At 32.9% G+C, this 17,210-nt stretch overlaps 1 protein-coding gene across 4 annotated transcripts; it reads left to right on the forward strand.

Annotated features, from left to right (window-relative positions):
- Positions 1 to 394: 394 nt before the first annotated feature.
- On the forward strand, positions 395 to 17,015 carry LOC123692033. 4 transcript variants are annotated; one of them, XM_045636658.1, is made up of 5 exons: positions 395 to 634; positions 14,219 to 14,405; positions 15,237 to 15,356; positions 15,786 to 15,950; positions 16,702 to 17,015. In XM_045636658.1, exons 1-5 carry the CDS (start codon positions 632 to 634, stop codon positions 16,905 to 16,907), a joined length of 681 nt encoding a protein of 226 aa, XP_045492614.1. In that variant the 5' UTR covers positions 395 to 631; the 3' UTR covers positions 16,908 to 17,015. The 4 variants fall into 4 exon arrangements, with proteins under 4 accessions (XP_045492614.1, XP_045492613.1, XP_045492612.1 ...); XM_045636656.1 differs by lacking the exon at positions 395 to 634 and adding an exon at positions 10,998 to 11,172; XM_045636657.1 differs by lacking the exons at positions 395 to 634; positions 14,219 to 14,405; positions 15,237 to 15,356; positions 15,786 to 15,950; positions 16,702 to 17,015 and adding exons at positions 10,852 to 10,990; positions 11,702 to 12,529.
- The last annotated feature ends 195 nt before the right edge of the window (positions 17,016 to 17,210 follow it).

A 17,210-nucleotide genomic window follows, 5' to 3' on the forward strand; every position in this document is an offset into this window, starting at 1 on the left:
AATTTAAGGTTCTTGTTTATCTTGAGGTCCTCTTGATATGTACCAAATTTGGTTTATATAACTTAAATAGTTTTCGAGTTATAAGGGGGTGAAAAGTGGCTCGAAATGGTTCGTGTAAATATACACACGGCTGCTGCTCGCCAGTTCTCTTCGCTTGAACTCGGCTTGACACGCTGCCGCGTGTCTAGATAGTTACCTACTTATTTAATTATATAATCTTGGTAAAATTTAAAAAAAAATCCTGAAACATGTTTAGTGATAGGTAATATTATGTTAAACAAATTACAATAATTTATACGATAGGAAGATGCAAAAGTTTTGCGACCTCCCACGGCGATGCAACTTGTACTTTCAATGCATCACGTGCTTTTGGCGTAAGAGAAAGAAGCGTTCGCGATGGTGAGCGGTAGTGCTTGTATGGCTGGCTCCATACTCCATACCACATAGGCCACACGCTCGTCAGATGACAAAACACACGGGAGTGTGCGCATACGTTCCAAAATATATCGAATTGTACTTATAATTTTAGGCGGGAAAACAAGAAACATTGCGATTTATGTTTTTAATTAACTAGATGAATTGTTTGTGATCTGGATAATTTTATTTTTCTTATGTGATTTTTACTTCGAATATGGTAAGTGTTTTGAACAAATAAATTATTAATGCTTTTCTAAGAAGTATACGTAGTAAGTGAACATGAAATAAATAGGTCATAAAAATAATCTTAGAGAATTTAAAAATATTTTCATTCAATTTGTTATATATCTACTGCTCTTTAAACTATCATGATAAAGCTGTATCGCTTCTGATGTCCCAAAATAATTTCCTACTTTAAAAAATATTTCTTCCTGTTTTTCATTTTTGATATTATCGCTAATTTCAATCAAATGACAGTTACCAAAATATTATTTTCCTTACTTCAAAAATTAATGTGTATAATATTGGAAAAAAAAGACCACCCTTCTGCACAAAACATATTATGGATCAGAGGTTTATTCTGTTTATCTACACATTTTTTCTGGAAAATATAATGATAGAGCCACAGATAGAGCTATTTTAAACTATTTTTTATAAATACTTAACTAAATATTTAAAAATCATTTAATATAAAATTCACTAGATAAATCTCCTCACATTCCTTCATGAACCATTTTCATCTTTGAAATAGAAGAGATCTTTGGAACAGAAATTTTGAGACTTAAAATTCTCGCGCCAAAATCTTTTTTCTTTAAAGCGTTAGATATTAACAGACTACCCTACAAAAATTAAAATCTGAATCCTGAATGGAATCCGCTAAAAATAGGCAAAATTTCCTTTGAAAAAACAGACGATAAAATATGTATTGTAGAGTCTATTGGTAAACTTAACCTCGTTATAGTTCTGACTCTGGTTTGTATTGTTATACTATCTGACTATATTATCGGTTTATATCTGTATGCATCGAATAGAATATTATATTGTATAGAATTACCTATGAATAAATTGTTAAGTGTAAAATGTAAAAAGATCGATCCATTATCTACTTGCTGATTGCTCTGTGGGACCAATTATTATCGGTCTTTCAAATTAATGAAATACCTATAATATTATGTAGTTGGGAGTTGGGTAGCATGTTTTTTAACTATGAATTTTTATTGCAAAGTAAGACTAATAAATTAATGAAATTGGGAAAATAACTCTTTATTTTACCCAGCAGTTTACTTTAATAGTATTCATATATATTATGTATACCAATTTATTCCTTATTATAAAAATAACTAGCTTACCGCCCGCGGCTTCGCCCGCTTTGTTTAAAAATAATAAATTATATACTAAAACCTTCCTCTTGAATCACTCCGTCTATTAAAAAAAACAGCATCAAAATCCGTTGCGTAGTTTTAAAGATTTAAACATACAAAGGTACATAGGGACAGAGAAAGCGACTTTGTTTTATACTATGTAGTGATAAGGAAAAAAAATACGTGTGGCACTCGGGGACTGCCGCGGTAAAGCTATTCCATAGCATGCCTTCAAGCCACACCTCCGTGCCTGTCGGAGTGGGGAGCGTGAGGTTTTTCGTTACGCAATTTCTGGATTCGGTCCCCGCGCTCAAGGCCCGCGATAGAAGCTATGCAATAGCTTTAAAAAAGGACGTGTGAAACTCGGGGACTGTCGCGGTAAAGCTATTGCATGCCTTCAAGCCACACCTCCGTGCCCGTCCCCGTGGGGAGCGTGAGGTCTTTTCGTTACGGAATTTCTGGATCCGGTCCCCGCGCTCAAGACCCGCGATAGAAGCTATGCAATAGCTTAAAATATATTTACAATACAGAACTAACTAAGTAAATAGTTGTTTATTGTAAATTATATTTTTATAAAAAAGAATGCTGTAAATCCCTGGGTCTGGTTCCATTTTCCGTGATTCTGGGGTCCCTTCTACTATGCTTAAAGTTGGTCACCGAATAGGTTAAAATCCCACATGCTAAAAAAACGTACGGTCTACCAAATATTTATGAGAAGCGTTTTAAATTTGTAAAATCACAGATTTATCAGATATGCAAATATGCCTACCTACTGCACGTAGTATTTGATTACAAAGACAACATGCGTTTTCCATTAATCAATTAATAAAGAAACATGACCTCGACTCTATTCAAGATATACATATACCTATAAATATCAAAGCTATAAAATGTTAATATACTTTATTGTTCCTTCTTTAACAATTTAAGTAGGAACGAAAAAGGAATTCTTCCCAAAATATTTATATCTTACTAGGTAGTATAGGTATCCCTTTTCATCAATTTAACGTATTCGACATCCATTAGACGTATTTTTAATCGACAATCATTTTAATTTCCATAGGATATTTCTATACAAGAAAAGTTAGTAGTAGACATGTTTTTTTTTAATTTATTAGGGTTAATCCACTTGTATAGATGTTTTAATTGGACAGACTTCAAATAAAACTAAAAGGTTCACTTGATTGTTCATTACAAATGTAATTGAGCGTTTTATATACCAATCTCATTGATCATCTGATAACCTTTGGCCGTGAGACTACAGTACATCATAAACGTATACTAATTACTCCCACATCAAATAATTGCCGAATTTCTAAATCACGTATAACGTGAGTATCCTTGACAATAATTTATAAATCTCGATCAATCACAGATTAACCTTGTTATAAACTGTATTGTTGGATGCTATTTCTATGTTTCTTCATGATTAGGTACACCTGCATTTTTTTCTTTATTCTACTAAATCTATTTTTTTTTTCTCGGAATAACCTTTTTTATAAGGTTAGTTTTCCATTTCCTTTATGTTTAGCGCTGATTTTACGAACACTTGATACAATACTAACTATATTTTATTGTAATAACGACGAGTTTTTTATTAAACCTTAAACGGATCAAGAAACGACATCGAAGGTTAACAAAGCCCAAATGAGTTACACAGATTTGAACTTGACGCGTCAAACTGTTCTATGAAACTGTAACAACTCTTTGTTTTGCAGTCCGTGCATCACGACACGATCGTGCTCTTATTATTCTACCGAAAACTAAAGTTATTGGCCTCAAGTTTAATTAAAAAAGTTTCGCAATTTTATTATTAACTAATGGTGCAATGCGAATTGGTTCTCCGCTGGATAGGGAAATATTAACATCGATATTATTTTAAATAGTCGGCGATGTACACAGTCTCGGGTACTAACAGATAAATTTCAAAATGGTCAAAGGTGGGAGGATAATAAATAGATGATCTGCATGCAATGAGCTTTTTAGTTTTAGTACTAGTATTAAAATATGTTTGGTTTAACTACCTTTAAGTACCATATAACTAATACTTATCTACTAAGCTTATCTATTATTGATTATTTTTAATTAAGAACAAGGCTGCCTTTACAAATTTGAAGGCGGGTAAAGAGAAGAGGGCAGAAAGTAGAAGAGTATCTTCCCGCGGCTATAAAACACTTATAGCGTTCGGTTCTTACAGACGAACGGCAAGTTGTGAACGGCAGAGGCTACTTCAGCCATCGCCATTCGCCACATGTCTACAAGTCGTAAACGGCAGACCCTAGCCTCTGCCGTTCACAACTTGCTGTTCGAATGATAGAACTCTAAAATAAAAATTTAAAATTTAACATTTTAGTAACTATCTATCGTGACTATCGTTTTGTATTAAGAATTATACTGACTACATGATGATACAGTAGTACCTAATGGTTTTCGAATAGTTTTTTTAGAATCAAGAATTGATATCAATATCTAGAGTACGGTCTACCTACTCGTAGAGTTTTAAATAAGTTGTGTTTCATTGCCTGAACATAAAATACAAAGATATTTTATTGTATAGCGTACCTAGTAGATACCTACCGTCAGGCGTCAGCAGAATATGTATCAAATAAATAATAATAATAATCATATGCAAATTAGTAAGACAAACATTTAATATAAAGTGTTATAGGATGACTAAGCGATTAGTTACGTGATACTCAGCATAACATATTATAATGCATTGGAAAGTTGTACTTAAATAGCTACTGTTTACCGATCAAATGTTATTATAATAGCTTTGTATACATATATGAGCTAATACTGCTTTTAAATTAATGTCAAAATTTCTTTGTCTCATCAGAGTTTAACTCAGTTTCCAAATAAATGTACTGTAGGTATAACATAACACGTAAAAGCTATGGGTAATAGTCATGTGACTGACTGACATGTGACGAACATAATCAATCAACGGATCGATTCGATCGGAAAAACTAGCCTCAAATCTCATACAGTTGATACCTTTACCAATCTAATTGATATTATGTACATCTTTTACAATTAGGGTATTGTCCTAAATTAAAGACGAATAAAATTAAACAATCAGAGAAGCTAGAGCATGATCTGTACTGCATAGGAAATTATTTCAACCTTTGTTCTCGAGTTTTCCGGGTGAAAGTGTAGGAGCGAATCGTGGACAGTCCGGATGCACTTGCAGACATTATCGCCAAGTCATGTGCTCGATGGCTTACTTATAACTCGGGTCTATTAAGCCCTTATGAAGCATTGACTTATTGAAGTATTTTTAAAAGAAATTTAGTTTTGTTAACTATACGTCTACAAAAAGAAAATAGGAGTTCCATTTTTATCTGCCAAGAAAAAGAATTCCTAGTATACCTAGTCAAACTAGGTACTTATGTAGAAGATTATAAACGTGTGTATAGTTTAGAGATAGACTCTATATACAGTATTTTGGACTATAAAAGATACTTAAATCGAGTGATGATTAGGTAAATAATCGTAATTAGTAATTACTAATTAGGTACCTATGCTATGAACGACTTAAATTGGAGAAATAATGCTTTGCATGCGTAGTGGGTGTCTAGCTAATTACCTTTAAAGGAGGTTTGCTACCTACCTACTTTTAAGTTTTCACCGTCCCATACTGTGGTCCCATAATAATTAATGACAGTACATGTTATGTAATATTGAAATCGATTATTTAAACAGGTAGCTGATATGCTCGTCGTCTGAATTCTGATCTAGGTAAATTATTGTTGAAAAATGTAAATAGAAAAGTTGGTAACTATGCATTTATATTTGCAAGATAAGAGATGATCACACTTCCTGTATAATTATTGCTTAATTGATATGATTTAAATAAAATATGCAGTAATAGTAAATTTGAATGTCGCAAATTGAATATAAACGATATGATGTCATATCTAAAATAAGTATTGAGTTTCAATATCTGCTCCACTTGGCATGTGAAGGGACGGATTGGAATCTTTGCTAATAAATTTATCTCTATTTAACCACTCGGTATAACTTTACGTAGAACAAGTAATTCTAACCACAAATTTGGGAATATATTGCGATTGCGGTTTTGAAGTATATTTTGTTTACGACCCGAGTTAGATAGGAAGTGACCCTGTTTTTTGCCTCTTGAAGATGAGAGTCACCGTATGCCTTTTGCGTTTTATTATGATAACATATTTAAAAATATAATGTAAGTAATAATCTGATAACTTTTTTTAATCTTGATTATTTATTATTCATAATAAAAAATAAAGTTTATTTGTTTTAGGTTTTATCGTTTAACTTGACTTTATCTAAGTTAGGTATAAGGCGTTTATTTTTTCACAATAGACATAAGTCTGGTGACAGGTCAAAGGATTTTTTGGCACCAATTTGGACGATAACATCTTCTCGACTTGACTATAATAAAATTCTAAAGGTAAAAGTATCTGAACATAATCAAAAAACAGAATCGAAGTTTTTCATTTAGAAAAAAAATTACAGCCAATCAACACCGGATGACTTCTTTTGGTCCACCTTGTATTTCATTTTCAAATATCTAATATACAAGAACAAAAAACAGCTTTTCTTTGGGATATCTAAATCTATATTTTCAAATCACCACATCACATCAGCTGCCTGTCTCTTTGGCTTCAAACTACCTACTACGAAGAACGACAAATATGCAGGTACCTACTTTTGTGTTAAAGTATAAACCGTGAATACAAAATTAACCAAGCTTGAAAGGTGATCAGTTCATCAGTCATTAATGTTATATGTATATCTTTAATAATTTCAGCCTACCTTCTCAATTTAGCTAACGATGCGTGACCAATGAAAATAATTATTGTCTTATGCCCGTTTTTATTGATAAACGATTTTTTTTTTGTAATCAAGAATAAAATCTAGTCGATATTCACTTCAACAAAAACATACCTCCTACTTACCTACCTACATGTAAGTGTAGATATATAGTAGGTAATCGTATACCTGAATCTAGCTGAATATAGCTGAATCCGGCCTCACTGGGATTGGGAATTTCCATTATTAGGAAAGAGAAGAATAATTATATGTATAAATATTTGTTTACTTACTACAAAGAAAATTTGAGCCCCCAGCGGCCCGATCGGTCCACGGTCCACAGACACAATAGATTTTCTATTGTGTCTGTGATTCCAGGGGCTGAGTTATTAAACAGCTCTAAACTGTACGTATGATTGCCTTACATGTATTTATTTTAACAAAATCAGTGTATGAAAATAACCTATATTTCTTAATTTACAGCTTTATTTCAATTTATTGTATCCTTAGCCCTAGATTTTAAAGAATGGATGTCGAAAGTAGCCGGGAGGCATTCAAACGTTCGATCGATACAAAAAGTCACCGTCGTCGTTGGATGTTTATCTACCCACAATTGAATTCTCAAACAAAACGTTAAGTCCTTCAGCGTGATTTATTTTCGTGACAATAATACATAGGACATGACAAAGAGAACTCGTGCTAAATTCTCTTCTCAATATGCCTCGGTTGCACCAATATCAAAGAGGTTTCAGCAAATGCAGTTTCTGCTATAGAGAGCAATATTGCGAAATAATAAATTATCGCTAAACCGTAGCATCGATAATAATTAGAACTTAGAAGCTTTGCATGCAGTCACGTTTGGAAGCCACGTTTCAGTTGTTCTGTTGTTGCTATTTGTTAACAATTTATATCACATGGTAGATGTCTTGATAAGTGCTTCTCAATTAGTTAAATAGGAATTATTATAATAGGAATTTCAAAAGGTGCTCAATTTATAATTTTTAATAGTGAACAAATAATAAATCTTATCACCTACTACCTAGGTGCTAGACTAATTAATTTTTAGACGGATCATTTATTTATTTTTTACAGAAGTAATACAATATTTGCCTAATACGAATGGTTGACTAATTATAATACCTATGTCTTGATAAATATATTTTATATAAATATTATTTATTTGTACAGTTACGATCAAGGTTAAATGGCAAATACTCCAATTAAAACAACACGCGCTATTTTCAAAAGCTCATCGTCTTTAATAAAAAAATATAATCAAGGTTTTGAATACGATCACGCGCAATCCCATTATTAATTCATTTCTGACTTTTGATGATATCGCAATTAATCAGAATAGATGCTGATTCTATTAATCTATTTATTATTTTAATAGTATGTATTGTGGTACATATCCGTAAAAAATTCATGCAAATCATTTTTAATTTTTAAAGTTCAAAAACCTGTTAAGTAATTAGACAAAACTGCTACTTCTATAATTAGTAGGTACTTACTTAGTACTTACCCTACATTGGTTAATTTGAAAATTCTTAAAAGGCGGACTACAAAGTGTTTATTGGATGCAAAGTACCTAATAACTTTTTACCTTGTAATAATGGATCTTGTATAAGTCATATATGCGCTCCCATTAGTTTTAGTAGATCAATTTTTATTGTCATGATTGAAGAGACCAATTTATTATGAATGCTTGAAGGTTGGGATACGTGTTTCAACATTCAACCATAAAATCGAAGGATAAATTAAATGAACTCTGGGCTATGCTTTGCGTACCTATTGATTATTTTATGGTAGCTTTACCTATAAATTATTTTTAATATGACAAAGAAGCAATTTTCTATTTGAACTTAGAGATATAAGTCTTTATAGAATTTCGAGCGATGCTTAAAAATTTAGTTCTACTCAAGTTGTGATCCACGTTATTTTCGTAGTAATTGTAGGTAATATTTCACTCAATATTACATCTTTTATGGGTAAAAATTATTAAAATTATATTACTAAACAGTAGCTATGCCAGCGAACATTTTTTTGTATCTCTTATACTTAGTTTCGGTGGTCTGTAACCACAACAGTTGTGGTACTGCATTAGGTGTTCTAGTTTTCAAAATAGAAGATAGATTATACATAATATTATGTTGTCCAGATATGTCCAGACGTAATACCTACACAACCAAATAACTTTCATTGAATTCGTCCAGTAGTTCTGGAGATTAACGTTTACAATTATACAAACAGACAGATTTTTTTTAGATTCGTGATCTAAAATTAATGTAAACATTAATGTTTCTAAAACCCCCTCCGATTTTTTTTAATAGGTATAAGTATTTAATGTACTGACAAAATAAAAATTAAGTATGCAAAATAAAATAATTCAATATTTTTACAAAGTTAAATGGACGTGACTTATAAGCAGGCGCGTAGCTACCGCCGTATCTGCCGTCTCAATTATACGGGGCCCCCGCGCCAAGGGGGCCCCCAACGTACGTAAGCAAAAATTACTAAAAACTTCCCAAATTTTTTTTTTCATAAATGATAAAAGTCAAAAAAAGCCTCCTGTGTGTATATTTAATTTGAATTGTTTGTAAAAATTTTGGAATAAGTGACAGATAGATAATTAAGATGAATAAATATATTTTCTTTTAATTTTATGCAAACATTTTTTTTTCTTTTGTGAGAAATCATTACTCTTCCTAAGGGCCCCCAAACAAATTTTTATACGGGGCCCCGCCAAGGCACGCTACGCTTCTGCTTATAAGAGAACTTTATTTCACCATTCGGCAGGTCCACTTGAAATAAATGCACTTCGATTGTGTCGCAACTCGCAAGTAGTGGCAAATACCGACCGCATGAGGGCATGCCGCATGAGGCATCTTATATCGCGGGTACCTATATATTTTGTTATGAATTTAATTATTGTGATATTTTTCAAGTATTACAATATCGACCGAAATCTATTAAATACATTGTTTATTTATTTATAATTACTATAATAAAATCGTAGAAAAGTCAATTCGATATCGAAGCCATTAACTGCCAAAAATATAATTTTTTAGGATTTTTGTCTATTTGTCTGTATTTATTACCGAGCTAAATTCAAAATGTACTGCATGCATTAACTTCAAATTTGGTATAGAGATAGCTTGAGACTTGAAAAAGGACATAATATGATTGGTTTTATCCCGGAAATCCCACGGGAACAGGAGCTATGCGTGTTTTTCTTTGACTACGGGGGCGAAGCAGCTGGCGGAAAGCTTTCATAAATATAATAAAATCGGTCAAGTGTAAGTGTAAGTGGTCAAGCTATCATATAAATATATAAATCGGTCAAGTGTGAATCAGACTTGCGATACTAAGGATACTGTACAAATAAGCAATTGCAAAAAAAGGTCACTCGTCCAATTTATTACCGTTCTAACCATTGCTTAACTTCGATTTTTTGAAGTTAAGCGACGATTTGGATGGATAGGTACTGTTTACGGTTGATCGTGATTCGTGATATACTACGTTACATGAATCAAATACGTAATTACAACAACATGTACCTAAGTCTGGATCGGTTTCAGGATCAGGATTCAGGACTCATCTCGGCACATAGGATGTCATCTATTTGATCAACAGCTAACCAAATTAGGCTGGTTGCAGAGCTTGACCGACCATCAGTGCGTATGTCAGTCGCGCTTGTCATATGTATGGAAATTCATAAAACCGTTCATAGCTAGACCGACCATACGCACGCGTATTGTCATGCGCATTAGTGTCATAGTCATACACATTGTGGATGCGTATCGTCGGGACCGACGGTACGCACTGATGGTCGGTCAAGCTCTGCAACCAGCCTTAGAATGTGTGCATGCGGCAAGCCTCGTTTTTGTCATTCGATTGAATACAATATCCATGATTGAGTAATCACGAAGACGTGTTGCTTAACAATGTAATTCATCAATGACATGATTTATTGCTTGAAAACACGAGCGTTGATGTCGTACCGATCATTTGAGATTTTTCCGGGAAGCTGCAGTTGAATAATTTCTATTCCTTTCGGATAACATGTAGACAATAGTTTATTCACCCATTTTTAAATACTTTTCACAAAATATATTTCTGAACGCATGCATAAATGTCAATCAATACTTGAAGTATTTGACAGCATGGCCGATGAACAAGACAAGTAGCTGTAATATTTGACAGGTATGACGTTTACATTTACGGACGTGTTTTTATTATTTGTATTTTAATATTATATTTGTATTTTAATATTATAAAGACCACAATATACGCTTACGATATACGCTTGATTTGAACATTTGAGCTTCTTAAAAATCTCTGAGGTGTAAACATTTCCACAACGTGAATTCCACAAGTAATGCAGTACTGCCATTCATCAAAAAAAACTGAATTGACAGGTACGAAATAAAGGAAAATTTAGGGAAAATGATTCTTCATCATTCATCTTTCATAATTATTTATTCGTCGAGTTTTCAAAGTTTCCAAGATATATTCTGCTATTCGGAGGGGAGACAAACCTAAAAAATAAAATACCATGAAAATTGGTCCAGCACATCGATCGAGATCAGATCAGATCAAGGTCAGAGAGTTGTGTTGTAACAAACCCAACTTTCTTTTATACATATTATATACATTTATTTATTATTATTTATACATAAAGATTTATTTAGTTATCAATTATCAATGTTCTATTTTGATCAGGACTTTCAATATATCAACAATTTATATTTATTGTTATATTAAACTATTTATTATTCACAAAATTGATATCCAAGTAAGTCATATTTTATATATTCATTTCGTATGCATTCTCATTGTAATTAAAAATTTAAAATCCATGTGTCATGCAAGCGGTTGATGTGTCTCAGGTCTGGCAGGACACAGCCATCTGGCGGGACTTCACTTTATATTACTGAGTTCAAAGTAGATTTATAAGCTTCTATTTAATTTTTATCCGTCAAATGTTAGATAATTAGATTATTTTACAAAATAAATTTGTATCAATATTTATATATCAATTACACTACATGCTAAATTTCATTATAATTTCAAATTTTAAAATAATTGTTTGTTGGAAAAGGAATTTTATTTTTATTTTATTTTTTTAGATTTCAAAATGCCTCAAATAAGAGTTCCGGAAAGTGCTACTATACATAAAAAATTTACAGTGAAAAGTCCACCTAAAAGTTCAACAGAACGTAATCGTGAATATAGAGCTCGAAAAAAGGCTTTAAAAAATGCACACAAGTCTCCATCGTTTGTACCAAAAACACCAGCACAATGTAGTCGTGAATATAGAGCTCGACAAAAAGCACTCAGAAACGCTACAAATCACAATTCACTGGACTCTACAGCGACTGATGTTCAAGCAGAGGTACACCAAGAAAATTCTCCATCATCTTTAGCAAAAACTCCAGCACAACGTAGTCGTGAATATCGAGCTCGAAAAAGAGCACTTAAAACTGCTACTGATCAAAACTCATCAGTTCCAAGATTTTTACCAAAAACACCAGCACAGTGTAGTCGTGATTATCGAGCTCGAAAAAGAGCACTTAAAAATGCTACTGTTCAGGACTCACTAGACTTTACGTCGATCATATCTCAAGCAGAGGGATATCAACAAAATTCTCCATCATTTTTACTAAAAACAACAGCACAATGTAGTCGTGATTATAGAGCTCGAAAAAGAGATTTGATGGACCTTAAACAACCAATATTGGAAACCCCACCTGTTAAAATAGAAGTGGAAGTAGATATAGAAAACTTTTTATTTGACACCATGTAAAGAAAAAGAAGAAAAGAAAAATATAACAAAAATGGCAAAAAGGACTCCCCGTCAGCAAAGCAGTATTACTGCACTGATTTTCAGAGGAGACCACTGTGACTGTACAGATGCAATGATTCAGTAATAAATAATTAATATGTATATAATATGATATGTGTGTGTTTTTGTAGCATAGATAGAGATTTACCCTTATTTTGCGAACATAACAGTGTATGAGTAGTCGATATTAGATGTATAGATACACCATAGAAATCACTTAAAACGATCAATGTTTCAAATATGTGGCGACAAGCCAAAATCGTTGTTAATCGGTAATTGCTTCAGATGCTGGAGCAAATAATCCTGAGAGGTTTTTAAAACATGGCACTGAAGAAAGATTTTGTAAAGCGGGAGTTATTCCAGCACTTTGAAGCAGCATAACGAAAACTACCACGAAATGTTGAAGAAAAATTTTGCAATAAATTAATATTTCCGGAATTAGATAACCTAGTATTATAATTGTAGCGACACCTCGCTCTAAATCGAGCAAGCGAAATGTTTTCGCTACAGAGCTGAGAGCATTTAAATACAAGTTTCCAACATCATTCATTGGGGCCTTCACGACCGGCTAGTCAAGTAGACTGGTCGAGGATCCTCCCTTTTTCGATGGAGGAATTCCACCTTCCTTCCTCCACAATAATCATTTTTTTAAATACAGCCAGGTCATATAGTATTATATTATCTGTGGACGGACAGACAGACATTTCTATGTACATATTTTTACTTAGAACATTTTACAAAATCCTTATGTATAAACTATCTCCCCTTCGTTCATTGACCTCTTCATAAATTGCTATTTTAAACAGAACATAAAAACGCAACGACCTCCGAATATTCCATTTATCATACCATAAACTGCAATAAACCATTTGTTACATTTAAAATTCTATTTATGGAATTCACGTAAGCAAGATTCAAGATGGGACATGACTATAATAAATGATGAATCAAAAAGATAATGTGACGACCTGTGGTGACGACGAACACCATTTAAAGATATGGTTTCAGGTTTAGGTAGTTACATACTTTATTTTATATTATTTTATATATTTGTATACCTTATTATTTTAATTTTTACCCCTGGATGATGCAAAATTAATTGAAAAATTACATTAAGAACCACCTTCCGGTATCTATTATTATTGAGCTTATAAGTTAAACCTTCTCTAAAACTAAAGTCCCCCTCAATAAGTAAATACCCACAGGGTTTACGAAAGTGAACTGAAAATCTAGAGCACCAAAATTTAGTCTATTGCGGTCTAATCGATAATGTAAGTTGATTTCTTGTAATGCGGTAATTCATTCAATCTATAATAAAATCAATACTTTAACCGTGTTTGAAGGCGGAATCCTATTTAGGTAACCCATGAGAAACAATGTTATTAGTACCTATCGACGTACTACATAGAATAATAAGCATTTACATCTGGCTATCCATACTATTATTTTTTAATATTATAAATCTCTCTTATCTCTGTCTGTCTGTTACTCAATCACGCTTAAAATACTGAACCAGTTTTCATGAAATTTGGTATGGAGATATTTTGATACCCGAGAAAGGACATAGGCTACTTTTTATCCCGGGAAAATGACGCAATCCCGGAAATCCCATGGGAACGGGAACTATGCGGGTTTTTCTTTTTCTTTGAATTAATAATTCGGATTAATTTTCTTAATTTTATTCAAAAGTGCACTGAGAATACAGAGCTGGTCATTTTATTCCTAATACCTAAATACCTTCACCTTTACATCAACCAATTTTTAATGTATCTAGAGTCTAGACTATAAAACCTATTCACAGAGATCAGGAGCTATTACAACTGTGCTACTATTCCACCTCTCATGGGAAGTGGTCATAGGCACCCAGTTCGTATCCCACGTGCGAGTGACCACACCAGCACATAGCTACGCACATGGCGTCGGTGATCCCTTACCAGTTCGGGAGAGAAGTTTGCATTCTCGTCGACCACCTATACGGGATTTGAGAAGTTGGTACCTATGAATTTTTTGTATCGGACAACTACTTAGGACAGTTCTTAATTGCGCCAATTTATGTAGGTGTTTTAGCACAGTTTTAGTAGTCTATTGGAGGGAAAATATATAATAATAAGTTTGTTAGGTCTCAATCTAACAACCAATTCCATAAATAACTTGGGGATAATCATCGGAATGAGACAGCTCAGGATGAAGAGAACGGACTTGTGAGCTCCCACATCTGTTATTTATTGAATAGTACCTATAATCTATAGTCTATACTAATATTATAAAGCTGAAGAGTTTGTTTGTTTGAACACGCTTATCTCGGGAACTACTGGTCCGATTTGAAAAATTCTTTCGCTGTTATATAGCCCATTTATCGAGGAAGGTTATAGGCTATGTGTCATTACGCTACGACCAAAAGGGGTGGAGCCCGTGGAGCCACGGGGGTGAAACCGCGCGGAGGAGCTAGTAAAATATATTTTCATTTAGTACCTACCTTAATTATTTAATCCTACTAATAAATATCATTGTTTTATAACACAAAAGTTTGTGAAGATGGATGGATGGATTTATGTTTGTTATTCTTTCACGTAAAAACGACTGAACCGATTACTATGAAATTAGCCCAGAATAGGACGTAGTTTTACTGTTTTTTATCCCGGAAATCCCACAGGAACAAGAATTTTGCGGGTTTTTCTTTGAAAACTCGAGCGGATATCTACTTTAGCAATAAACATTAAAACAGTACCTACCTATTAATACTTGAGTTAGTAGAACAATTAGTTAAATATTGATTACTTGTTTTAACTGAAACTTTAATGTTTACTTTCTATGTTTAGCGTCACAGGCAACACAAGCGCAGTACGGTGGTTATCCAAGGCTCAAACCGTTGATACCTTTCAACGCAGAAGAGCCACGCGCCAAAATTTCACCATGGCAGCATGCGTTAGATAATGCAGGTATGTATTATCCTTAGAGCATTTTAATACCTAAGGTATTATCCTTGTATTATCTACACAGTAAATATGTTTTATATACTAGATTTCCGCCCGCGGCTTCGCTCGCGTTTTCAAAGAAAGACATGCATAGTTCCCGTTACTGTGGGATTTCCGGGATAAAAAGTAGCCATCTCCTATTTTGGATCTTCAGCTACCTAGTTAGTTACATACCAAGTTTCAGTTGTTTTTAATTGATAGAATGCAAACGTCCAACCATACTTACAAACTTTCACGTTTATAATATCAGTAGGATTAAATGTTTATACTCAGTAGGTAAGGATCATTTAAATAATATAAAATTTCCAGATCTAGAGCGATATTTAATTTACTTAAATTTCTCATTTTATAAAGTTAGGAATACCAACTAATAGCAATTTATAATAATTGCAGAGACAATTCCCGTGCTGCCACCATCGCCATATAAAGTGGACTCTCCCGACCCAGAGTCTCTTTGGCCCGTAGGTCTTTTCCTACCGCCCTTGAAACCGCCAAGCTTCGATATAAACCGACGATCGAGTACTGGTGACTACTTAAACCCTGGTCTTAATGGAGAAGGTATTATGGAGAGGCTACATTTAACAATTATTTATTCTATAAAAATAGTGCGTGAAAAAGGAGGAATGCGCAAGAGTACATTTTTATAACCCGCTATAATAGCTCCACCTGTATGTTTGAAGGTAAACTACTCCTTTAGGTTCATACATGAAGCTGAATATCATAATATTGTGATTCAAAACGGTCATGAAAGAAAAGAAAAACTTAATTAGTATGGATCCCTTAGTTTCGCGAGTCCCACTCGCACTTAACTTTTTTTTTGATTATATTATTTTTTTTAGTTAACTAAGTAACTATATACCTACTACTATAAATTTATATACCTGCTACTCATCTACTACTAATTTTTATGAAACCTCACTTCACTAGGTACCTTCCTACTTATGTCAACATGAAATTAGGCAATTAAACTTAGATCAGATGACTAAGCAAAAATTATGCTACCTTTTATTTTTTAGTTATTTGAGCCCGGTGGGAAACAAAACTGATGATGATTAGTTTAGACTTTAGCCTAATGATTAATTTCTTTTATTGGTTTGGATTTCATTTCGCTAGGTAAAATCGTGTTTTCGATTGTTAAACTAATCATTTATTAATAGTTAAATATAAATAACAATATCTTAATAACGAAAGCAATTAAATAACATGGAATAAATTAACTAATATACAGACTCTAAACTATAGCAAAATTACTAAATAATTCATTAATAGAGAACATTTTCTAATTACATCCTTTTTACTATGATTTCAGAAACCAATTACAATGATCCATATTTTCTACAAGGTTCGGAGGCATTAGCGGCAGTGGAGAAAGCAAGATTGCATGGAAAATTATATTTTCACGACATTCCTCATATAACATCGCTTTTGGCGAATCAAGAACTACGTATAAAAAACAACCTAAAACCTAACAGGATTGGAAGCATACGACAAAGCTGGCCATACAATAGGGTGTAGAATGTCGTAATAAATAAATGTTAGGATTTTGTATATCTTTCGAAATACTCACGTCGATTCGTTTTAAGGTTATAAAAAATTAAAAATAAAATAAATACCTCAGTCTAAGACATGTTTCATTTCATTTTCCTTTTATTGTCCTGACTTTATGGTCAGTTTACATTTATAAATACCAGTAATTTTAATGTTTGTTTTGAAATTATAGTTTATGTTTTATTGCATTTGAAATCAATTAAAACTGGCAATTATTCAATAGATATTTTCCCACTTCACCTCAGAAAAAGAGAGCAGATAAATATTATA

Source organism: Colias croceus, chromosome 5 (assembly GCF_905220415.1).
Source record: "Colias croceus chromosome 5, ilColCroc2.1".
NCBI lineage: Eukaryota > Metazoa > Arthropoda > Insecta > Lepidoptera > Pieridae > Colias > Colias croceus.